We start from the raw sequence: 26,021 nt of genomic DNA, 5'->3' as shown, positions 1-26,021 counted from the left end.
AGGGGTTCTTTTTACGCCGGCTTTGTTTTCAGTGCGCACAGTGCGCCCCGCCGGATCAGGCGAGCCTAACGCTCAGTTCTTATTTCCCGCCTGGGTTGTTACTATGCAAATAATATTCCAAAAGTAATCACGTGTCCTTTGAACAGCCACGTGGATTAACAAAGCAGGTTTGCCCCCCTGCTAGCCCATGGCTTTGGATTTTTTACTATTTCTTTAACTGATCCTAAATGCACACATTTACCCAACGCATGGTTCTAATCCCATGGAATAATTTACGCCATGAATGCCAGAGTCTCTTGGTCGGTGCCTTTATAAAGACCAGCTTTCCCCTCAGACCTCAGTCTGCTTCATCTCTGACCAGATCAACACATCCGTCCAACTTCTAACTGAATCCATTTTTAAGACGTTTGCGAGGAACCCATCGATGGCATCAAAAATGAAAGACAGGAAGGTATGCACTCCGTGTGCGCACTGCATTTTGAGGACTTAAATATTTTGGGATCAATGCTCTTTGAAGTGACTTGATTCATATTTTGGAATTTAGTGACTTAGTATTTTCATCTACCACTGTTGAACTGATACTTTATGGAGTTATTTTTGAACTGTCGGGATCTAAATCTGTGGTGCTCCAGCCTGTTGCGCGCGTTACAGGATGACTGTGGCGCACCATCGATAAAAGAAGGAACTTGCAATTTACGCAAATTCTGATTAGAACACTTTACATCACAAACTTTTTGTGTTATGGTAGCAACGCCGAGCACTACATCATCAACTTCCAAAGTGGCATTAGGTCGATATTAAGTAAACCAAGCGCTGACGTCTGCTGCGCGCTCTGGAGCATGCATGGCGCGCCGCGCGCAAAAGTTGCGCGACTGGAATCAACTGTTTGCAGTTGATTCATCGTTTCATAGAATGCCGGTTGTTTTTATTTTTATTTGCTGTTACTATGAGTCTAAGCATGTTCACGTCCTCAACCAAACATTTTTCTGGTTTCACAGAGAACTCCGATTTCTCACAAAGTCATTGAGAAAAGAAGACGGGACCGCATCAATCGCTGCTTAAACGAGTTGGGAAAAACAGTACCAATGGCACTTGCAAAACAGGTATTGTAAAGATGTAAATTTCTAGTTTATGTTACTAATATTTACTTAAAAAATAGGCGATTTACTAAGTCATATCAAAAACACTAGACAATATTTGTGATGTGAATTGTAATTTATATGCAACATTTTTTGATGTTGGATCCTTTTTTTCTTTTTTTTTGTGTGTTTTGGTAGAACTCTGGAAAACTGGAGAAGGCCGAAATTTTGGAGATGACTGTTCAGTACCTGCGAGCGCTCCACTCAGCTGATTTCCCCCGTGGGAGAGAAAAAGGTCAGAAAACTCTTCACACAGTTCGGACACTTTACGCATTACATCACCATGATGCTGCCTGCGAAGTTAAATGTTTTTCATGTGTTGATCGTTTTAGTTGTGATTCAGGCCAGCCTCAGAGTACCATTTTACCGCAATTCCAACTTTACGCACGAGAATCGCAGACCGTGCTCTACGTCATATTTGCTTTTACGCGATTATAAATGCCACTTTCTTTCACATCAGGTGAACTACTCGCTGAATTCGCCAACTACTTCCACTACGGATACCACGAGTGTATGAAGAACTTGGTGCACTACCTCACCACGGAGGACAGAGCTGAAACCAAAGACATCAAGTACGCGCGGATCCTCGCCTTCTTACAGTCCAAATCCCGTGTGGTCACCGAGCCCGTGTTCGGCTCTGTCGGCTCCATGCCAGAGCCATCGGACTACCTCAGCCAGCTGCACTCCTCCCCGGAGCACCAAAGCAACAGCCCGTCCGACTCGCTGTACCAGCAGAGCCCGCCGGGACACTTCTCATGGCACAGCGCGGCGCGCAGCCCGGGCATCACCTACCCGTCGGTGCCGCTCTCTGCGCACACGCAGCAGCACAGTGGATACTTGTCGCCTGTGCAGGGACTCGATCACCACTATTTCAACTTCATCGGGCACACGCACGCAAACACGTTCAGTTTGCACAGTGCGCAACACGCCATGTAAAGACGTTCGCCTTCTGTCAGTGTTTTTTTTGTGTCTTTTTTTTTAATTTATACAATTAGATCATGTACATGTTGTGAATAAAAACTGTATTTCTAACCAGATTTAATCAGTTTTGTCATCATTTGGAAGTGTTTTTATGAGCGGCAATCTAACAGGTTGGGGATACTTTCTGTAGTCTTAAAAATGTAAGCAAGCAAAGGTTTTACAGACTTTTTAACTTGGAAGGAAACGATACAAACAAGAGTGATTAATACTAATACTACTACTACTACTACAATAAGTAATATTACTAATATCACAAGAATATATAAAAAATAATAAAACAATGTTTTGATTGAGTCGGATTTCCATCATATTATTTTTAAGAACAAATATTGAAAAACACCAGTTATACACTTATCTTTGATGATGTTTATAACTTTACACAAGCAAAGTTTGAAATTCTTCATTTTTAATGTAAAGTGAATGACCTGTAGAAAGCAGGGAGTGCAGATAAACTAACCTTTTTTGTTTAATTGAAAAAAGCTGTTTAAAGGCTGATCTGTGAGTTTAATGGGCAAAACGCTTACAGGGGGCAGACATGAGCCTGCTGGCCCACCCGCCCAGAGCAGACTTAACCAAGTCTGCACTTAACAAAACCAAACAATCCCCCTTCCTTCAGACTCAATTGTGGCATCCTGGTTTAAGTTGGTAGAAGTTTTCCAAAAGTAATCGCAACATGCTTTGTGTTAAAAGTTGCAGTGGTTGATTTTGAAAAAGGATAAAACTTACTTTCGGAACTTTAGCCAAGTTTTTTATTTCCATATATTTAGGAAAATCAAGCTCACCAGAATTAAAAAGAGGTGCTTTGCAAGAAAGAAAACCAAATGAGGTCAGAGATGGACTCATTTCAACAGTAGAGAAGCAGCACAGCATTTCAACAAAATCTACAAAATCTGTGTTCAAACATATTTACTTTCAAGCTTATTTGTCCCATTTGTGAAGCATCATCAACTAGGATTTCGTCACATTTGGAAAGAAGTCTCATGCCTCTGAGACAGAGATCTGATTTGGATTGAATGGGATTGTTTTTTGGCGAGCTTATATCAAGACCACGGCCTCCAAATAAATGAAATAAGGTTCCAGGCCCTATATGTCTTTATTTCAGTATGCTGAATTGTAAAAAAGAAGAATTGGTTCAGAAAGACGGGAAGGAGAAACTATGTTGTTTTTAACCCAAGGAGCTCCTTTGTAGTGCATCTGAAAGGAGAACAATCTGCGAGTCCTTGTGCTTCATCCTTGAGTGATTACGAAGAAAAATAATCAACACCATGAAATCAAAGTTTCTCTGTGAGAAGAAAAGCAAGAAAACACTCTCCACCCTTTTCCCCTCTCTTTTAGCTGAAACTGAAACAATTCCACACATCACTCTGTTATTTCAGGCCTGTCTGGACATTGCATTATAGGAATAAGAGATGCCCTCATATACATGCTGACAGATAAAGAAAATGCAAGTATCATGGATGTGTGGAGGATGGATGGATGGACGGATAAGCCCACATTAATCGCCTGGATGGCTGGATAAACCCACATTAACCGGCGCCTGACCAAAAAAAGACGAGCAACAAGAGAGCAAATGAAAGAACTGAAAGACAGTGTGGCCACAGATGGAAAAGTGACAATGCGATAAAAGAGGAAAGGCTTTTGAGGGAATACTTGGATCCCTGCAGCCTCAATATTGGTTTAAATCCTGACTCCAAACAGGAAAAAAGAGCCATGTTCAATCAGATGAGAAAGATTTAACCACAGCACATCACATGAATAATAATAAATTGAGCAGGAATAAAAAAACAGTCTTCAAAACATTTATTGTCATGTAAAATGAGCCACAGTGCCAGGGCTCCAGTTGAAGAATGTTTATCTTTTGCATTAATATCACATGCTGAACATTAACAATCACCTCTTTCAAGAAATTATTCATCACTGAAACGTCAAAGAAAAACACAACCCCACTCAGATGTGACGGTATGACTTTGATCAGACTGATATCGGCCAGTTCATAAAAAGAAAAAGTTATGATTTCATGAGAAAATGAACTGTGAAGAGACTAAAGACATTTAATCTCAGAATAAATTACAAATAACTGTTGACCAATTAAGCCACACACAAACTTTCACAACCAAAACAGTCCTATGAGCACAATTTCTTTTTTCTTCTCTTTTTTATATCATCTTTGCTATGAAAATAGAACTTTTCTGATTCAGATTCTTGTAGGTCCAACAAATATAAAGAAAGTTATTAAATAATCACATTCTTCAATATTACAAAAGAATTCTGAATGACCTCAATTATTTTTAAACAGTGCCAACGTGTGCAATACACTTTTTTTTTTAGAGTGTAATACATTACTGTTTTTCTTAAATGCTTATTTTCTTTAGATATTTATCATTTGTGATATTCATATTGTATATTTCTGATAATAGCTGTGTCTCTCCAATCTCATTGTACTCTTGATTCTGATTCTGCCTTTTTTGTCACAATGCTTGTTTATAATGTGACTTTCCAGGCCATTTCTGCCACCTCTCACAATATGGATTAAAAAAACAATAGCATGCTCACACTGCAGCATTTCGCTTCAGTCAGTGATCCCACATGAATAAATGGCTGTGATGAGTTCAGTACCTTTACTACAAACACTTGAAAAAAATGCAAGCAGCTGTTACTTTAATTGGAAGAAATTGCCATCGATGTCTTCCTCATAACTTTTATGCTACACAAGGTCATCTGAAGGTCCGTGGTGCACCCTTCACTCTGCCAGGTTTTGACTGTGGGCCATACACGTGACACCCCTGGATTAGAAGAACCATGAGAAGCGCATTTTGCATGCTTTGGTTTTACTCCTAAAAGAGCCTCAGCTGTATTTAAAGTAGCTCCACGTCAGGCCGCTCCAGCGAGATGCTGTGCCAAGCGCCCGATTTCACTCCCCAGCATGATCTTGATAGAGATAAAATCAATGTTGCTGTTGGTTTTCAGACACATTTGAGGAATATACATTTATCACTTAGAATTCCCTTTAAGACACACACTGTATATGATAATCTGATGCCTCTGCTGATACAGCTGTAATGCTGTAGTGCTTGAAAATACAGAAATAAAACTATAAGACTGCAGAAAATAAAATGTTTCATGAAGACTTTTGAATTGCTGGCACAGAAATAACCTTCACTAAATGAGTTCACTGGTTATGAAAAAAAAAATTCAATGTTTTTCCTAACAATTAGATTATCATATATAAATAAACAAATAAATCCATAAGGTTTTGGCTCCCTTGTGGATTAATATTCTTTTATTTCCTTTTTGTTTGTTTTAAATGCCGTTGTATGCATGTCACTGTGCTGCAACAAGTCCTCCAACTCAAACAACCACATTGATCTTTTGTTCATGGCCCAAATTACTATCAACACGTTTTAAAATCAAACGACTCCTAGTGGCTTTAATGGATGCATCAATCAAGTGTTTTTCCCCTTTCTTTCATTTTTTTTTTAAATTGTAGATCAGTTCCTCTTAAAATAGTTAGTCCATTGAATGACTTCAGTCTGATTTTCAAAATGTAACAAATTCTTTAAAACGTTTTATGAAACAGATCAAAAGATCAACCACATTACAAACTATACAATGTTACAATGTAGCAATCTCTGTATTGTAGTTTCCAAAGTAACCAATATATGCTTCATAGTATCCTCTCAGTTTACACATGCAATCAGGAGTTTATGCATTTTGATGTACATCCTTTCAATTTTCTCAACAAAGTGTCTCTATGCCAGTTGCTATGAATGCTGGGAAAAGGGAAGCATCACAGATCGATTTTTTTTTTTTTAACGGACAGAATTGTTGCTCTGAAACTGACTGCATTTCTCCAAAAATACACTTGTGTCCATTAAATAACAATTTCTTTTTGATTTTCAAATCAATATTAATTCACTTTTTTAATTATTATTTCTATAAATATAGTGCTCTAACATTTTTGTTCCTTTTCTGGGGTCAGTCAATCAATCGATAAATCAATCTGTCTGTCTGACTACATTTATTTACATTACAACATTGAGATCATAGCTTTTTAATGTTTTAGTTATATTTCTGAAAATTATTAAAAAAAAGAAATTTTAATTAAAGGAAAAGGACAGCAGATATGTTCGCAATTTATGCAATTTGGGTTGAATAATGAGTGTGTGAGTGTGTGTGCGTGTGCGTGTGCGTTCTCGTATTTCTATCCTTGTTGGGGCCAAATGTCCCCACAAGGATAGCAAAACGTGGAACGACGTGCCTTGTGGGGACCTTTTTCCGGTCCTAAGTAGGAGAAACAGTGTTTTCTTGACCATGTTGTTGTTACTGAAAAAAGTAAAAGTGCAAAAACATTTCTTTAGGGTTAGGCTTTGTTGTGGTGTGGGTTAGGGTTAGGGTAAGGGTCAGGGTTAGGGGCTAGACATGAATGGGAGTCAATGGAAGGTCCCCACAAGGATAGAAATACGAGACTGTGCGTGTGTGTGTGTGTGTGTGTGTGTGTGTGTGTGTGTGTGTGTGTGTGTGTGTGCGTGCATGTCATGAAGCCACCAAGCTGTGAGAAATCCACCAGCCAGGCCTGGTTCATAATCAAAGTGCTCCAGTGGCATCGGATCTCTGCCAGCTCACCTCGGGATGGTCGTCTGATCTGCAGCATGAAAAGACGAGAGGCTGAGAGCAGGGAGGGGAGCAGGGGACGGAGAGGAGGGAAGAGAGGAAGAGACACTGAGAGAGCGAGAAAGAAAGAAAGAAAGAAGAAAGTGAGAAAGAGGGGGAGAGAGAGAGAGAGAAAAGGGGGAAAGGGGATGAAGATCATTCCCACAACAGATAGGAGTATCTCACAGGGTTTAAAGGGCCCCCTTTCTGTACAACCCCCGACCCCTCTCGTCCCCCTCCCCTCCCTCACCAATAATGCCAAAACTTGGCAGCCAACCCAACATATGAGCAACAGTTTCCCATCAGAGAGGAGCAGCCATCCTACCGCCTTGGCACCGGGGACGTCTGAAGAATGACGGGCACTGTAAGACGACGGCAGACACTGAATGGGGTCTGCTTGGTGAAAAAACAGCCCCTATCAATGCCTTTTGATTGTCTTGGAGTGATTCTGGTGAGAGCACAACAATGGCACAGAGTGTAAAAATGAACCCCGTGCGATCAGATGGTGCCGGTTTTCTCAAATAAGCGGATGATCCAAAGACAGTTTTCCAGAAAAATAATACATGTGTGTATAAAAATGATATCAGGGCAAAGATTTCAGCTCTGAAATGCGGCTGGTGAGCTGCTGCAGGAAGATTTTGTTATAGCTGTCGTCGCCCCCTGCCAAGGGATGAGGGCTTCACCTTGTTACACTTGGCACAACCCTCAGTGTGCTCGCCAGCAATGCCATCAGATTATGCAAATCCATCTGGATTTTCTATTCAACAGTACTACCATTTAGAACTAAGATATTTCAGCCAAAAATGAATAGAGTGATAAAAGAGGCAGTGTTTTAAGGAGGGAGAGCACATGAGGGTCAAAGACATTGCCGATATAAATTGAAACATAATGAATACTGTACAAAATATCCCACTGTGGACCATCATTTTAGTCACGCCCTCGCTTTTCAACGCTCCGTGTGCTTTTCTTGTTGTTTTATTTTAAAGTTTTTCTCATGTCGTACGCGGTCTCCCGAGACCACAATGAGATATGAAGCCGCCGAGCAGCATGGGAACAGTCCAACAAGCATCCAGGAACCCTCTGTTGGAGACACAATGCACAAAAAAAAAAAAAAAAAAGAAACAAACTTTTGTTATTCATGAGAAAAAAAAGGGTGAGCTTGTTAACTTGCACAATTAAGGCATCATTTGCCAAGTGAAAGTGCACGTCTTTGTTTTTGGGGGGACAAAAGGTTGAGAGGGAGCGCGTTTTGGATGTTTCACGAGGGTGGGTTTGGTTATCGGGTGTGCCACAACAAGGGGCACTTTTGTCACGAGCACAGACAGTGTGACATTGCAAAGTGCTGGAGATAAATCAGGTAATTTTGCATGGTAGTTACACAAAGAGGAGCACACATTCCAGTTCCTGCGTGTGTGTCTGTGGAGGGAGTTCTGTGTAAAAGACAAGGCGAATATCACACCGTGTGAGTAATTCCACGAGGCGTCTCCAACGGAGCGCCACTGTTTGTAGTTGAATCCCTTTTTTGTTCAAGATTAATGGCATTAAGTTTAACAACATCAATAAATTATTCATATTTCAAAGAATATGATGAATATATTAAAAAACAAATAAAGATATATCAGCTCTTTAAAATATTTCAGAACATATTTAAATGATATATTTCATTTTACTAAGATTGTTTTTTTTTTAAATTTGGTGGATTGAATTAATTTCATTAATATAAATCAATGTGAAACAAAGTTGCCTGTATTCACTGATACAGTGTAGATATAATCAAGTAAAGCAATAGCAGCAACACAATAATCATCATCCATCCATTCATCCAGTCGAGGATCCCGGCACACTGAACTAATCCACATTTATGAAGCATGTTACTTCATAAATTCGTTTTTCTCATGCAACTATTGTTTATCACTGTTTTCTTAAAAAAGATGCCACCTCTTAGAGAATTTAAAAAGAAAGGTGCAATCAGTATTGACTCTGAGCAACTATACCACGAAAAGCAAAAAACTTCAAAATTTGTCTATTCAAATAGGGTAAACAAGTTTAAAATTACAGCAAATGACTTTTGTAAGCTGGTTTTTCATTTTCAGTGTTTTATCAGTGTTGAGCTTCAGATATCTTTGAGAGCCAACACATTTAACACGTCTCTCTTCTCCTCTGCAAGTTGGGTTTCAGACCTCAGTTCTCAATGAGGGGAGCCGTCCTTTCAGCTTCAATCACGCCTGCGCCTGAGAGGCTGCATTCACGTGTGAAGGTTTCTCTAAGGAAGCCTTTAAGTTGAAACCGACGCCGGTACATTCCTGCCAGAAATCTTTCTCCAACATAACGCTTCAGTGGCGTGTGGAAGATATGAAAACCGACAACGTGAATCAGGAGAATTCAACAGGAGGCTCTCTGGGAATCTGAAAGGGTGTGTGTGTGTGTGTGTGTGTGTGTGTGTGTGTGTGTGTGTGTGATGTGGTCAGACGGTCACAGCAGAGGCACCTGACAAACTTGACGCCCCAGTCGACTCTTTGCAGGAATAAAAAAACAAAAAAGAAAGGGGTAAATAAAACCCAGAGGTCCTAATGTGCTCCCTGTGCGCTTGGCTGGACTCATGAGGGGCGAGCATGGTATGTTCGCCCCTTTTGTCCGGCAGGATGACGGCCGCTGCCCTGTGTTTAGCTGCTCCTGGGGGCCAGCGTAGGGCCAGCGAGGGGGGACCTCGGGGCGCCGCAGGTCACCCTCTGAGGTCACGATCCGGGCAACCAATCAACAGAAGGAACTAAAGCGGAGACGAGGCCGGCAGCCGGAGAGGGTCGAAGACCTCATCTCAAGTGACGGCATGTGCTCAGACTGAATGAGAACCAACAGAGAAATGTTCTCATGAGAATGTTTCAGTGAGACCAAACTGAAGGAGGGGTTTTTTTTTTGTTTTTTTTTTCAGAGGAAGCATCTTTTAAATAATCTGAGCTTTTTCTAAGTGACGACAATCTCACACTGAGAAAACATCTGACTTATGAAAGGTATTTTCAAATAAAAACGCACGTTTTGCATATTTAAAAGGGAACCTCTTCAGTCTGTATGTGACCTACAGCGGCGTGACTGGTCAAAAATCAGTGGTCATCCTGGCTGCGGGTGATGCAGTCATAACCTCTCTGACCCCAGCGTGACCTTCACAGCAGGACGCCGTGTCGGACACCGAGAACATGAGGCAGAATCACAACACAGAGGGACTGTCAACAACAACCACACGCAGCAGCCAACAAAAGGATGGCTCAGATTGGCGAGGCAGCCCGCGCTGCCAGACAGCTTCCTGGATAAATCTGAGTAAATCTGAGTAGGGCTGATGTTTCTAACATATCATTATTAACCACAGCCACATGCTCGACGAGTGTAATTGAACAGTGTGTGTTATTTCTGCACCGAGAACACATACATGCGAAGGAGTGAAGCACTTTTTAAACCATAATTATGATAACTGTGGTTTACACAGACATACATACATACAGGTGTAGGTTTTTTTTTTCCTTGACACTAAAATTTCGTTCTGATTTTGATTCTTTTGTATTTCCTTACATATATTAACAGAGTCAACAAAGCTTGAAATATTCTATTTTATGTGGTAAACATAAAATATCATGCATTTTTTTACTCTTTGAATTCAATCACTAAAGATAATAATGCTCTGATTGCATTAAGTTTTTGAGATGCATCTGTGTTTAATGATTGCAAAGTGATTGCAAATGTAATGATTGGCTTCTGTTAAGAAAGAAAGAAAGAAAGAAAGAAAGAAAGAAAGAAAGAAAGAAAGACAGAAAGAAAGAAAGAAAGAAAGAAAGAAAGAAAGAAAGAAAGAAAGAAAATAGTTTTATTTTTATTTTTTAAAATAATTTCAGCTGTAGTTAGAGACTTTATTTGAAAATATTTAAATCTCTAACCTCAAACATATATTCTTTAACTAACGCTGTTTGCGTCACACCCGGCTGCTAAGATCGTTTACTTTTATTGTCTTCTGTTCATTTCTGTCTGGTTGCTGCTCTGAATTGGCAGCAGTGTGGAACCAACAGCTCACAAAGGAGTGTTTTTATACCCGACATTAGCAGCCATTAAGAAAACAAACAAGGCCCTGAGAGTGCATCATTCAGAGGTATCTGCTGCTCTCAGACTTGGCAGCTCTCCCTGCCAACATGCCAAAAACAGGGATGACTCTCAGGCTCCCCAATGTAAGGCACGATCTATTCAAAGCACCAACCAAACTGATTCTGTTGATGGAAACAAGCCTGGTTTGGTACCAGAGTCTGATCCCAACGGAACAAATCTTTAAACTTTGTTAATGTTTATTTGAAATGAAACTGAGGCAATTTATGTTTTACTTGATAAACTGCACAAGAAATCTAAGCATGAAAATGCAAAAGAAATTTTTTTTTGATAGCTTACTTGTTTCCCCATATTGTTTTATTCATAAAAGAGTGAGCACAAAGAGAGCTGTTAACGTATTTGGACAATATGCTAAACCTTCTTTCGGAGAAATTTATAAACATGCATCTTTTTAAAAACTTTATCTCCGCCGAGCTGAAATGTCTGAGGACGGCTGAGAAAAACCCAAAATCCAGCGACAGAGAGAAAAAACAGAGAGGATTAAAACAGCCACAGAACAAGCCAGCGTTTGTGAGGAGAAGACACCCACAGATAACTTTCTGAATGGCCGCTTACGCTTCTCCTTTTCTTTCTTCATCCCGAGATAGGAGAGGAGAGAAAAAGGACTAACAAGATGCACATTTTACATTGAAAACTGTTATTGTTCCCTCCTAATCTGGCCCACCATCTGAGAAGAGGGTTGTGCTAAAGAGCGTATAGGGCTTTAATGGGAGGACGACAGCCAACTCAGAGACAGAGGAGGACAGGGGAGGAGGGGAGATGGCGGTGGCGGGGGCTGGTCTTTGGCTTTAAGGAGGGGATCAGTTGGGAAGTGTAGAATGGATGTTTCTTTTACGCCAAAGGGGGGAACTTTGTATTTGACTGTTGTTTGTATCTGTCTTTCAGTGGCCTGATCCCCGTGGGCCGGGACAGGGAGATGCCTCTATATGTGTTTGCATGCGTGCATGTCTATATGTGTGTGCTCGTGTGTGTGTGTGTGAATGTGTGTGCGTGCGTGTGTGATGCAGAGAGAGAGAGAGAGAGAGAGACTGATGGTGGGATCTACCCTCTTCTTTCCTACAGCTGCAGCTCAGCGGATTAGCCGTCATCCACAAGGCAACATTACACAAGTAGCCTTTGAACAAAAGTCATGGATACTATTAATGATATGGTAATCCGTAATGGAGCTACCTCCCAGTAGTGATTATACTGACATGGGAAGAATGTCCAAGAGTCCTGGACGCAACTACCCAAACAACACTGTGGCTATTGTTGGCAGGCCTGGTCTGAGGCCTGCACCTACATCGACTGGCATTGGCCGACTAACAATCCTTTCCTCCTCACACACACACGCGCACACACACACACACACACACACACACACACTGCCCCCTGCTTTCTTGACACCCTTCCCTCCACCCCGATCACCCTATGAATAAAAATGAAAACACAAAAATGGATGGACAGAAAGAGAGGGAGGGAAGGGGTGGGAGCGGAGGGAAGAAAAACAAAGTGTCTTGGCCAGGATCAGCCAGGGATTTCTCCCTATGTGGTTCCCACACACTGACTGGAGCTCGCCCGCTTGTCTCTGACGCTCTTCCTCTTTCTCTCTCCCCGGTGCATCTTCTCCCCCCGCGGCCGGAGCAGACCACACAAACACTAAATGATTTCATGATTTAATCTGGGACGCTGGTGGAGAGGATGAGCGTTGAGTCAGTGTTCCCTTCTCGGGCGCTACAGGCCAATGCGGCGGGCGGGTGGTGGGGGGACGAGCCACTGTTTGCCCGGGTAAGTGTTCGCTGTTGGACTGGCTGCGTCACAGCGGGGGTGATTAACCCTAAAATAATTGTTTCTTTTAGATACAATTACCAATTTCTCTGTGCAGTCCCGACACTAATCCAGCCTCACGTTCATCAGCTTTACACAGTCAGGACAGCTTGAGTGGGCTCAACGTCGTGCACGTAGGACGAGATTTATCCATCAGGTGAATAAATCAAAAGCACGGTGAGAAACTAAACTAATAACAACAACAAACTAAACAAATATGACTCTTGATATTTCACTTGTGTAACCTCAGGGATTCACTCTGTTTATTTCATGTAAAACAGAAGCTTTTGAATATGATTGTTTTTTTCATGTTTGCAATATTGTCCAATTTGAAACACTGTAAATAGCCCTAGAAATGTATTTTAGACTTTAAATAAAGTTTTGTAAAAATTGTTTGTTAGTAAGTAGGTATTAAGATAAAAAAAAAAAAGCTCAGAATATGACCGAGAAGATTTTAAGAAAGAGTTAAAACAGTCACAGGAAAAGGGAAATGGAATTACAAAACCCGACTGAACTGATGGTACTAATTTTAAGAAAAATACTAAACACAAAAATACAATCTTATATTTACATAATTTTTCATTTTTACATTTGCATTTTACTATATGTTCACTGTCTGATTTAAGTGACTAAAATAATTTCCCAGCATGCATTAGGGGGAGATAATTGTAAGCAGATAGTTAGTTTCAGGAGGATTGTATGTTGTGTCTCAGACAGACAAGCTCTAAGATAAACAGCTGTTTTTGCTCTGTTTGGAAAAATAATAAAGATTCAGGAGTGTTAAAAGGTTAAAACATGTCAGCTTTGACTTAAAAAGTGCTAACAGGGATCAGAATGGAAATCTGACGTTGTACTTTCCTCAGTGTGGGAAGAGACCGTGCATTCTAAAGGTGAGGAATATTTGTTGTGCATGTTCTCTGCAGCTTTATCAGACTTACTGGAGTCGATCACAACTGAGTGTATGAGTGAAGGCAGACTGCACCCTGGACGGTTCACCAGTCCACCAGAGAGAAAACACAGCCTCTCACACACTCACATTCAAACCGTTTGGACTGTGTGATGAAACTGCAGTAGCAATATAATTTACCACTGCCGGATATTAACAGGAGCCACTGAGGATGATGATAATTTATATCATCGGTATATTAACTTTGCAGACAATGCAGGAATCCATTATTCCCAAAGTCAAAAAAATGGAAATTCAAATCTGGAATCAAACAGCACAAATCACCAAATAACCTATTCTCAGGCACCAACAGAAAGTTTTTCAAAGATGGATTGATTTAAATCAAGCCAAAAACAGTTTTTTCAAAGGCGTGAAATAAACTAAAGGCTGAACTAACTTTTAAAACTTCATCTGCCTGCACAACCTTAAAAAACATCCAGTATTTCTATTTGTAGAGTGAAACTGTGGAACAGTTAGTTAAAAACACAATGTTGGAAAAATTCAAAGAGATCCATAAAAATTATTTATGAAATGAAAGAAGGAAATCTTTTCACCGGTTCATTTCAGCATATTTCTGCAAATTAAATCCTGGTTTGTTTTTATATTTGAGGCCTGAACCTGAATCTGTAATGATTTAATGAAAATGACATACAGTAAGTCTTTTCAAGCATTTGATTAACTCTGTCCAGCTAGGTTACACGGACAAGTAAAGCGACCCTTGCGAAAGTAAATAAACAAAAAACATCTGTGTGATCTACTGTTCGATTTGGAAGTCAGTCTGAAAAAGGGTGCAGACGTTTTATATTTCTTGCCTAGAAGACATTACAGTTAGAATATGACTAATCTGCTGCCAAAAGATGATCATGGGCAAATATGCATGTGCAGATTTCAAAAGTTGACAATAGATTAGATATTTGTGATCTAATCTCATCTGAGTTATGTCAGTGATTTGTATTTGACCTTTAACTCTTTAATTACCTTTCCCATATTTTTTGGTATGAGTGACATTTTGCTCCATATGGCGCTGATTGAAAGCACTTCACTGTAGATCACTGTGAAGGGCCGTGCTTTCGTTCTGCCACATTTAGCTTGAAATGTTCTGAATATCAGGCAACAAGTGGTTTGTTTCAAGAGGGCTGTTAATTTATGCAAATTTGCAAACAATATTAAAATGCCACTTGGTAACCATTAGGCAGCCTCCGGTTCAGTCCTTTTTGTAACGGCGCTGTCCTTGCTTGACTGATATGTCAAAGTTGAGGACACAACGGAAAAGAAGAGAATGAGAATACCACACAGGCACTGACACAGGGATCAATCCTATTGGAATGATTTAGCATTTCTACATTTTGAATAAAAATGAGAGCGCTAGACGGTGGAGCAGTTTGATTAGAGAGATCCCTAAGTCCCCCGAAGCCTTCAGGGCCCTTTCTCTCTTCCTTCACTCCAAGAAGAAAAGTCTTTTTTCTCTCCTTTCAGAGGTCCCTTGGTACCCCAGCTTTTTCCTCACTGTTGGTATTACAAAATCCCCATTCACAACAACCCTTGTCACCTGTCAGCTAAGCCAGGCTGGTTTGCTAGGTCTTTATCCCCAGCACATACACTCACACGTACGCAGAGAATGACTCCCAGCCCCCACCTATTAATGCACATATCCCCTACATTCATACAGATACATAGACACAGACACAACTGCAAATCCCAACCGCACACACACACACACACACACACACACAAACACACACACACACACACGCCCACCCACTCACCCATGCTCGCACACTAAAAGCACATGTCTGAGAGCTGTTACTATAGCAGTTTAAAATTCATTACCCTGTTCGCAGTGACAAACCTCCACACTGGGACGGGCGACTTTCAGCTGGAGAATCAAGCCTGTTGCACCAAATCTGCCGCGCAGGAAATACGAAATACAAATAGAAAGACTTATTTTATGCTGAAAAGTCAAATGCAAATAGGAGTCAGGTAAACTAAAGGAAAATAAAATACAAGTTGATTTAGAGACAGGCAGACAAGCATTATGACACAAATCATATTGGGTATCAAACCTGCAGCTCATCAGTTTTTGTGTTTTTTTGTGTGTGTGTGTGTGTGTGTGTGTGTGTGTGTGATCAAAGCATGTATCTGTATCAGATTTTCAGTGATTTCAAATGCAATTAGAAAATGTGCGGCCGTCTCAGAGGACATTTCCTCTGCTGAGCCGTGAAAGCTGCTGCAGCAGCTGTGCAAACCTGAGCCTGAGTGGGGGAGGAAGGGCGGGCGACCGTTCGGAGGTGGCGTGGAACCCTCGGCTAACAGAGGGCCGCGGGAGTCAAAGCAGAGGGTGGTCATCCGGTGCGGTCAGTCGGCGTGCCCCGAGCAGCCGTCGCTCATTAACCCGCCGGCAGTGACAGGAGCTCCGGACACCGAGGAGCGCCGCCCCGCACCGGAAGGTCAAAGGGTCAATCGGCCCTCTCTCCGGCCATCACATCCAGCGACTTATCCCCCAAATCAAAGGGTCAGTGATGCATTGTCAGTCACACTAACTCACTCTCACACGGGAAGGCACATGAAAACAAATTGATTTATCAAAGGCCTTGAAGCTCAGGCTCCTCTAAACTGATCTACTTTTAAGGTTTTCAGACTTTCTAAAACAGCATCTCAGTGGGACAGAGCAGTATGAAGACGCTGTGTTCCACTAAACTATGGTGACATTTAGTGGATTTTTAGCTTTGAAGTCATGCATTAGGAGAATAAACCACAATGAAAGCTTAAAATCAAATTTAAAATACCTCAAAAATGTATCAAAAGCCCATTTGAAGAGTATATTTATCAGAAAAATGAACCAAACTCGGGAATGACATGAAACTGTCTGTAAGACTGTGACCCATGTCAAAGTTCTAGTTTTCAAATATAACTGATAATTGCAAAGTGCTTCTGGCAATTGTACAAAAGTGCTGCAAGAAACAAACATTTAAACAAGGAAATGCAGTAATTAAAGACATAAACACTGAATTAAACACCAGGGGAAATCAAACATTCAATTATCCACTTCATAACCAAATTACGACATCCTATATGGCAAAACGTGAAATTATGAACTCCATTGTTTTTTTCTCCAGTCCAGCATATTGTCACATCATGCCGTCATCCCCAGTGGGACTTCACAGAGATTTTGCTCCCATCAAATGCATTTTTTTTAATTGTCAAATATGAATTTTAACTTCAGAATATCTTTTTTAAATCCTTAAACAGTTGTTTTCCTTTTGCAAGAGAACAGCTATTGAAAAGCTGCCGCTGTAGCGCTCACTGTGCCTTCAAAGATTAAGAGGCAGATTCATTAAATCAAAACCCTTCAACAGAAGAAGATTGTGAAAGCATGGGGCTTGATTAGTCTTTCCTTGAAGAGATTAATGCTAAATATCTATCAAAACAAAGTCATGATGTTACACTGACACTGTATCCACTGCTGTACCCCATTGAAATGATTTTCCAAACGATTATATATAAGAAAAACATTTAAAAGTTTGCACCTACTTATTCTTTTGTGGATTTTTATGTTTTTGAAGGTAAAAATATGAACAAACGTATGAGGAAAAAGTGATGAGTGGTATTTGTTGTAACTTTATTTGAGAAGTAGGAAACAAATTCCTGAGAAACATCCATTTGCAATGAAGAAAACACACATCGACCAAAGTAGTTTTGATGTTAGATATCCCACTCTGTGTCTTATTTTCTTTCTTGTGCTCCAGTGTGGCTTCAAGGAGAAACAGGCCTCTACATACTCAATCTTTTTTTTTTCTTTTTTTTTTGAACAAAGTACCTTCAAAGGATTTATTGAATACTTAACACCTCAGAAGGAGGCTTATTTACAATCTCCAAAGGCTTCCTGTGCATAATTAGATGAAATAATCTCTTTTTTTCTTCTTTAAAAGTTTAGTTTTTTCTGAATGCAAGCTGTGTATAATAGACGTGATCGCAGTAAAGGATAAAAACCAATACATTTTAAATACATACCAGCATAATCGCACAATGGAGAATTTATCCTCGAGAAGTTATTTGACAAAGTCTTCCTCATTAAACTCTCTAATTCTAGATGAGATTATTTCACAGCGAAAATGACCCCACTAATTTGGGACTAGGGGCTGCTGAGAGGGCACTGAAGTTTGAAGAGGTAGTTGTCTTTCTGAGATAAAAAGAAGAATGGATGAATGCCGTTCACACACTTACGTGAGAGGGACCATCATCTTGAGGGTCCTACAAGTATATTACGGCTCTGAATACATTAGTTTGTCTTGAGCGACCACCGGTTCAAGTGGAATTCTTTTATACGGAGCGAGAGATGAGTGCCACTGTTTGAAAATTTTCAACACTTCATCGCAAAGAAAACAAAAGAGACTTAAACGTCAGAGGAAAGAAATGAGAGGTTTTGTTCTGGCCTCATGTGGTTTGTATTTATACGGCCTTCTTTAGCGAGATGCGTAGGATTACACCAAAATTACTTTTTCCAATCAATAGAAGTGACCATTTATTTTATAGGACATGTGCAGACTTTAGCCAGGATTGCAAGACTTTTGTTTGAAATGGTCATGAATTGAGAATTTTTAATGTAAAACTGCTGAAACATTCTCCATGAACAGCAAAGTCACGGAGGAGCAGATAACGCTGAATAAAGACTGAAGTGAATCTTCATGTGTACACAACGCTTGCTTTCTCTCTCTCGCTCTCTTACTTTCTCAAACGCTCACATATTTTGAGTGATCCAGTTAAAGCTCATCCAGTGATAGAGCCTCCCTAAATCCTGAAAATAGACTGTGGACAAAGTTTGCTAAAGCCTAATTTATCCAATTTGGGGAACTTAATCTGGGGAAAAAAGGTTTCCTGCACTGTTGCTCCAGAGTCCCAGTTTCTCAGCTGAAGTATAAACAGCGTGACCCTGCTGAACCCCGAAAACTCACAGATCTCTGCAGCAAAAAGCATAAGGATTTGTTTTTTTTTTAGTCTTTACATAAAGAGCATACACATAGTCAAAGTTAAAGTTATAACTTTTTCACTAGTTAAGTGATAAAAGTGAGTAAAAATATATTTAGCTTGTTTAAAAAGAATATTTTCCTCACTGATTGTAAATATGACCAAATAATTTTCTGCCCACATGTCACACACTTCATAAAACACATCAGACAAATCAGGTAAAAACTTACTGAGATGATCTGCTACTCAAGAATGAGTGAAACATGGTGAACAAATTTTATTAATGCCGAGAGACGACCAGAGCTAGTGTTTGGAATATGTCTTCATAATTCCTTGTTATCACAGCAAACATACTGATGCAGAGTGAAAATCACTCATCATTAGGTCACTCAGTGTTGCTCAGTGTTTAATGCCAGCAGTTTTACATTTAATTTATGATTCCTCCCGTGCTGAGGAGTGATGCTGGCCTTATGTTGTGCTATGGCTCTTTGACTTTGCTTTTCAGCTGATATAAAAAAAGTTTCCCTTCTGCTCCAGGATCAAATAAAGCACAGCAGAAAAGAATCTGAGTCTTAATTCTCCTCATCCTATAGACATGCATTTACCTTGAGATGAGACAAATTACTGATGTCATCAGAGCTGTCCAGTTTGGTATCGTCCCAGATTAATTTGACCTCTGTTATTCAGAGATTGTCATAGCTGAGCAGCAATCAGCACAATCAGCCAAAAGCTTTATATTTACTTCACCATCCTCAACATCACTGACTTCCTCCTCTTAGCACTCCTCTCTCTTTACCAGTTTTATGCTCATATTCATTGTCTTCTGATCCTGATGTTCATCTCACTCCTCTTTCTCATCAACCTCTTTTCATTCAGTCACTCTCCCTCATCTGAGAGTCTCTCACCCTTCTGGCCCACTGCCCTGTCCATCCCTCCGTCCCCCACTGACTGTGTGTCTCCAGGTCTTCCTGATTGGTCATGGGGATTTCTACTTCTTCCCCACTGTGTGTGTGTGTGTGTGTGTGTGTGTGTGTGTGTGTGTGTGTGTGTGTGTGTGTGTGTGTGTGTGTGTGTGTGTGTTTATCCACCTTGGGCGTCATGGGTACTGCCCTGACTGCAGGAGTGTAAAACATCAGCAGTCGGACACTTTGTGTGTGTGTGTGTGTGTGTGTGTGTGTGTGTGTGTGTGTGTGTGTGTGTGCGTGCGTGCGTGCGTGCGTGCGTGCGTGCGCGCTAGCTCATGATTCTGATACATTTCATCCCAGTCAGTCTCTCTTGATGAAAACATGCTGAAAGCCACCGGGGAAAAGTGAAACACTTGAGTAATCTCCTGAGCTTCAGCTCTCTGTCTGCTCAGTGTGGATCCCAGTCGGCTCCACTTAAAGCTTGAGGGTTTTATTAACATGGCGACTTGCAGCGGATGCTCACAGAATTGAGTATTGTTAGGGAGTGAACAGCCAACACGATTTACTTTCGAAAGGCAGGTCAACATTTTTCATTTTAGGCCCTTATCTTTTAGTAAGAAATCGTCTGTGTAAAGCTGCTTGTAATCCAATCCAGTACAACTATGCTGATAATGCAGGTTTGCTTGGATGTTATCAGAATTTATTGGTTGCATAATGAAGGTAAAGTAAAGATTTTATGTTGGGCTGGATCAGATGTGAAGTCAAATGCAGTGCCTGGACAGCATATATCCCAAATATAAGCTGAATTTAAAGTATTACATCACTCTGGAAATGAATGTTTGGTTGTTAGTTTAAGTGCTGTCTCTTCTGAAGAATGATTTTAAGCTGTAATGATTTGTAGTTTAGAGCTCAACTAAAGTCCCATCATTTGCAGATGTTTATGAGTTCTTTCTTTCCAGCAAACATGACCCCTTGTGCACAATGCTTGTCATTTCTATCTTAAAAACAGTGCAATAAAGTGCCATAAAATTGTATCTGCTCTTGATAACAGAAAAAAAAGCATTTTGGACAAAACTTACTGATTTTTTTTTTCCAAATGGTCAGAAGGTACTGTGACATGTAGAGTATTTAGGCAATATCATCATAGGATATCAACTACTTTTATGTTGTGTACAATAGTGGATTTTGATTAACCTTTTGTCATCTTTTTAGACAGTCAGGTCATTTAGTATATTTGTATAGTGAGAAAAGCAACAGAAACATTTCACCATATATTTCAGTCCAGCAGGAACACTATATCTGAAAAATAGAAGCACCAGGATCAGCTTGAACAAAAAAATCTTCACTTTAGGAGTAATAAAAGTTGCAGTAAAATAATGTGTGATTGTTGGAATTCTGCGTTATGATTATTTATATTGTCCCAAAAAACTGTTGCAGTTAAACGAATACAGTCCTGACCATGGCCTACAGTGAGCGCTCATTATGCTCATTAATCGCTGTGACTAAACTCTTTTATTCAAACCTTGAATTATGCTGGATCGACGTGAAAATCACAGAGTCAGAAGCAGCCAATGGTCTCATGCTGCTGAGTTCAGACCCTAATATCAGCGGTTTTAACCCTGTCTGACATTCATAATCTCCATTCTCTTTGAGCCTCTGCTTGTCTGACCGAGACAGCGGGGGACCCCAGGAATAAAAAGATCCCGGTGACAGTTGCTTCTGAACTGATAAAATCAGCGACTGTATAGATGCTGGAGTGGTGCGTAACAGACATGTGTATGTGAAGGGAGGGGAGGGGGGGGCTCACTGTCTGACACCTGCAGCTCTTCATACTCAAAATGCAAATCCAAGCTCAGCCCCTCTCGTGACCCCTCCCTCGGTCTCTGCAATCCAAGGTTACTGAGCAACGACTTTTGCAGATCTTCAATCAGATTCAAACAATGGTACAAAAAGACATCTGATGAATGTAAGTGCAGTGTTAAATGTCACTCTGTTATTTACAGATGATTTACAAACCAGAAAAACCTAATGTTATCATCAGGTGTTTATTTTAATAATTGATAAACATGAAGGAGTGTTTAGTCTCCAGTATTCTGAAGGGGATTTGGAAAACTTCTAATGTTATGTTAGAAAACATCTTCAGAGTCTTTAACCACATATTAGTCATTTTATGAATTACATCCATAAAAACTGTCACACCACTTCACAGCAAAAAATGTAAATGTTTCTTAATTTGAATGAAAGTCAGCTTCTGCTTCAATAACAATAAACAGAAGCAATGACATAAACTGAAGAACATCAGAAAGGTGTGAAGAGTTTTTAAACAGAAAGTGTTTACTGGGAAAGCAAACACTGCATAAAGCCTGTGGGCTTGAAATCGCCAAAGTACAACTTTTTGTCCACCCAAAAGCAGTTCCACGCCCTGACGTCAGCAAGCATCTGCTTTACTGAAGTGCCGAAACGAACAAGATGCTGAATCCCTAACTAGTTCTAAGGTTGAAGCCCTGCAGCAGAGCCTGACCTCTGACCTGGCTGGTGGGAGCTCCTCAGAAGTGTTTCCCTGTGGGGAACAAGTAAAGTGCTGCATTATTTTTATTCTTGTGTGAGAAGTAAATGAGGAGAAGCACCTGTTTTTTACTGGGCTCCACAATAACACTCTGACAAGGATAGTGATGCTCTTCATGAAAGTAAGCTCTTTAGTGCCACCCACTGACTCTGTGCAGCAGAACACCGCAGCAGGTGGATGGAGAGGCTCCACATCCGAGATGCCCTCTGGATCCCAAGATTAGATTCATGAAGGAAAACTGAATTCTAAACACAGGTCTGCAAAAATAACATATTCTACAAATAACATACTAATTATTTAAACTCCAGCAAAATGCAGCTGTTTTATTAACAATAACAATTAACTACATCCTATGCATGATGCTTTCGAGCAAAGGTTTTCCTGTGTAGCAATTATTGATGGACTGAATGAAAATAGAAAAATATTATATACTTGCTACTACTTTGTTTATTGTGAAATTGTATATCCATTGGTCTTCTAGGAAAGCTTTTGGCACTGTGAGATTACTGATGAATCCAAACATCCACGAGCGCCACCGAGTGGCAATGAGTTGGTATTGGGATACATTTCTGCACAGGGAGAACCTTCACATATTATATATGCACATATAAAGGTTTTTATTCGTTTTTTTTAAAGAGCTGTTGAACGTTTTGTAAATGGCAGATTTTTAAATTTTTGTTATGTGTATTTTTCTTAATAGCAAAAACCGGTTTTAGTTCTGAAGTTGATATTGCGCATTTTACGCACAGCCGCTTCAGCAAAGCCGATTTGGATGCGAATTCCAATGTGTTTCTTAAAAAAGGAACTGAAACAGACACACCTCACACCAAAGGCATACTCACGAGGACAATGGAGTGGTTTTTGAGTCCAGCTCAACCCGGGGACGCTGGGGATGCAGTACGTTATGTCCGGAGCGTTTACAGTGGAACAAACTGGAGCCAAGTTGGCAGCTTTTCCACTGGTGACCATATTATATTTCCATGTCTCCTCTTGTGACAAACCACGTCGAAGGTCAGTCAAAATAAAATTTCCGGTAGAAAATTTCAGAACAAAATCAGCCAATGGCGTTGCTTTGACAAAAAATGAAATTGGAACTAGTTGTCTATAATAGACGAGTCCCGAACAAAATTAATGAGTAAAATCAGACTAAAGTCAATCAGTTATAAAATTGTCCACCTTCCATTCAATCTGTGACCCAGGACACCTTGGTATATTTATTTATTTATTTAGATAGATAGATAGATAGATAGATAGTGATGCTCATTTCATATTTCATTTCAATAATTTCTGTCTCTGGTCAAATGTAAGGAACATTAACGTGAGGAATAGACTTTGGGTTGAACGAACACCTGTTCCATAAGGAAATCAAGACACGCTGATGCTCATCACTAATCAAATTATACATATTGTGTCCTTTAAACGTCCCCAGGTTGGCCGACTCTTGACTTAAGAAAAAACATGGCGCACGGCTTGAACTTCAACCTCGGAAATTTATTCAACCTCGCTTATCTGTTTGACAAACTGCAAATCCATCACCCAAAATTCTCGCGATAGATGACCCCCATATATTAGGACGGATGGGGGTGCTCCGTCCACTTGGAGGGGCGTAGGGTTTCCTTGAGGACCTTGGCGAAGTTGGGAGCAGCACAGTGTCTGAAATCCGCACAAGGAACATCCAACCATGTCGGACGCGGTGGTTAGTTTTATGAAGGACTTTCTGGCCGGTGGTATAGCCGCTGCCATCTCCAAAACAGCTGTCGCTCCCATCGAGAGAGTCAAGTTGTTGCTGCAGGTAAAAATATTGCCCACGGCGTGGGCGCATGTGCGCCATTCTGTGCGTAAAGTGTGCGTAATTGTTAAACAACTAATAAAATAATACTAACAAATTAAGTTCGTGTTGTTTTTGTACAAATAAAGTTTAACGATGAACTAAAAGAGTTTATGGAGTGTTGAGCTTTGTGCCAAGGAGCACGTGCAAGGCTCTGTTTCAATGTGGAGTTGGTTTTACGCGCAGGGAAGCGATCTATTGATGCAATGACAGCAGTGATGACATGACCCCCTATAGGTGCTCGATTAAATTCACCTCAGTGCTAGTTTATTTATTATTTGTTGGTGCATTTTTAAAAAAATTAACACTGCTCTACAACAGATGACCGCAGTGATATTTAGTGAAAGTGAACTGCTATATTTAACTTAAAGTATGAAATCTAATCCACGGTGCAGTTTCAAGTGACAGCGTGCCCTTACTCTGCCGGGCCTACACCGGCATGATGCCATCTAAAGCATACTGCATCCTCTAATGCAGTGTAAAAGGCTTAATGTATATTTCTTTTCTTTCTTTCTTTTTTTGAATATTAGGAATTTCATGCAAAATGAATTATTTGTTGGTTGTTTTTTTTCACAAAAATATCTTAATATTACTAATTTATTGACTGTTACTTGAAAATTCAATTTTAGTTTGGGTGAAGTGCAATTTTAACTTTTCCCCTTTGTCTGCAGGTTCAGCATGCCAGCAAACAGATTACAGCAGAGACACAGTACAAGGGGATCATTGACTGTGTGGTGAGAATCCCCAAAGAACAGGGTTTCATTTCCTTCTGGAGAGGTAACCTGGCCAATGTCATCCGTTACTTCCCCACCCAAGCTCTCAACTTTGCCTTCAAAGACAAGTACAAGAAGATCTTCCTTGGTGGAGTGGATCAAAAAACACAGTTCTGGCGTTACTTCGCTGGTAACCTGGCATCCGGTGGCGCCGCAGGTGCGACCTCACTGTGCTTCGTCTATCCCCTCGACTTTGCCAGAACGAGACTGGCCGCCGACATCGGGAAGGGCAACGCCGAGAGAGAGTTCACCGGTCTTGGAAACTGCATCTCCAAGATCTTCAAAACCGACGGCCTCAAGGGTCTGTACCTCGGGTTCAACGTGTCCGTGCAGGGCATCATCATCTACAGAGCAGCCTACTTCGGGTGCTTCGACACAGCTAAAGGTTTGCGCACCTGTTGATTTCAACCATGCTTTTAGCACTGCATTCTGGTATGTAATAGTGACGAGTGGCTCACTGAACTCCTCCATCATGCAGGTATGCTGCCGGATCCCAAGAACACGCACATCGTGGTCAGCTGGATGATCGCCCAGACTGTGACCGCTGTGGCGGGTCTTATTTCATATCCCTTCGACACCGTCAGACGTCGTATGATGATGCAGTCTGGACGCAAAGGAGGTGAGTCCCACTGGTGCACACAGTGGACTTTGTGCATTTATGTATGAACATTATGCGTCACTTTTTGTGTTTCTATTCCCAAAGCTGACATCATGTACAAGGGCACAATTGACTGCTGGAGTAAGATCATCAAGGACGAGGGAGGAAAAGCCTTCTTCAAGGGTGCCTGGTCCAACGTGATCAGAGGCATGGGCGGCGCCTTCGTGTTGGTGCTGTACGACGAGATCAAGAAGTTCACAAAATAAACTTTTTAATCTCCAAGTCTCCAAGGAAACCCTTCACCTTCTTTAAGTCTTATTTCTTGCGATACAGTGATAACAGCCTGGTAACTTACAATGTGGGCATGTGCCACTCCTCTGCCACAGTCTGGTGAAGGTGAGAAGGTGCCGTTGACCCGGGTTAACGTGCCTCTGAGGAACATGTATATATAAGCAATCTATGACATGCCAAAAGGCAGTCCATCAGTAGGACAGAGTCACGCTGGCAGAGATGTTGAGATAACGCTGACCACGACATGACTTCACGTTTATAGGCTCCTCATATTATTCAGTTTGTGAAGCAGTTGCAGTGCTCGTGCCGTATGTTGTGACCACTGTGACCCTTGTATCCAACCTCTCATGCATTATTTTATTAAGAATAAAGATTTCTGTCGAATGTCTTGTTGTCCTGTGAATCCAGCACGTTTTACTTGTCATAGTAA

The 26,021-nt window shown here is 40.8% G+C and overlaps 2 protein-coding genes across 2 annotated transcripts; both read left to right on the top strand.

Moving 5' to 3' along the window:
- Positions 1 to 283: 283 nt before the first annotated feature.
- LOC115390060 (hairy and enhancer of split-related protein helt-like) lies at positions 284 to 2,076 on the top strand. Its single transcript, XM_030093721.1, has 4 exons — positions 284 to 451; positions 999 to 1,103; positions 1,278 to 1,374; positions 1,600 to 2,076. The coding sequence occupies exons 1-4, from the start codon at positions 284 to 286 to the stop codon at positions 2,073 to 2,075; spliced, it is 846 nt and encodes a 281-aa protein (XP_029949581.1). The 3' UTR covers position 2,076.
- A 21,620-nt stretch (positions 2,077 to 23,696) lies between these two features.
- Positions 23,697 to 25,975, top strand: LOC115390055 (ADP/ATP translocase 1). The gene is made up of 4 exons (XM_030093714.1): positions 23,697 to 23,893; positions 24,601 to 25,087; positions 25,181 to 25,321; positions 25,406 to 25,975. The coding sequence occupies exons 1-4, from the start codon at positions 23,783 to 23,785 to the stop codon at positions 25,564 to 25,566; spliced, it is 900 nt and encodes a 299-aa protein (XP_029949574.1). The 5' UTR covers positions 23,697 to 23,782; the 3' UTR covers positions 25,567 to 25,975.
- Positions 25,976 to 26,021: the final 46 nt, after the last annotated feature.

This window comes from Salarias fasciatus, chromosome 6 (assembly GCF_902148845.1).
Source record: "Salarias fasciatus chromosome 6, fSalaFa1.1, whole genome shotgun sequence".
NCBI classification, from domain to species: domain Eukaryota; kingdom Metazoa; phylum Chordata; class Actinopteri; order Blenniiformes; family Blenniidae; genus Salarias; species Salarias fasciatus.
This window is presented reverse-complemented; position numbering and strand designations above follow the sequence as displayed.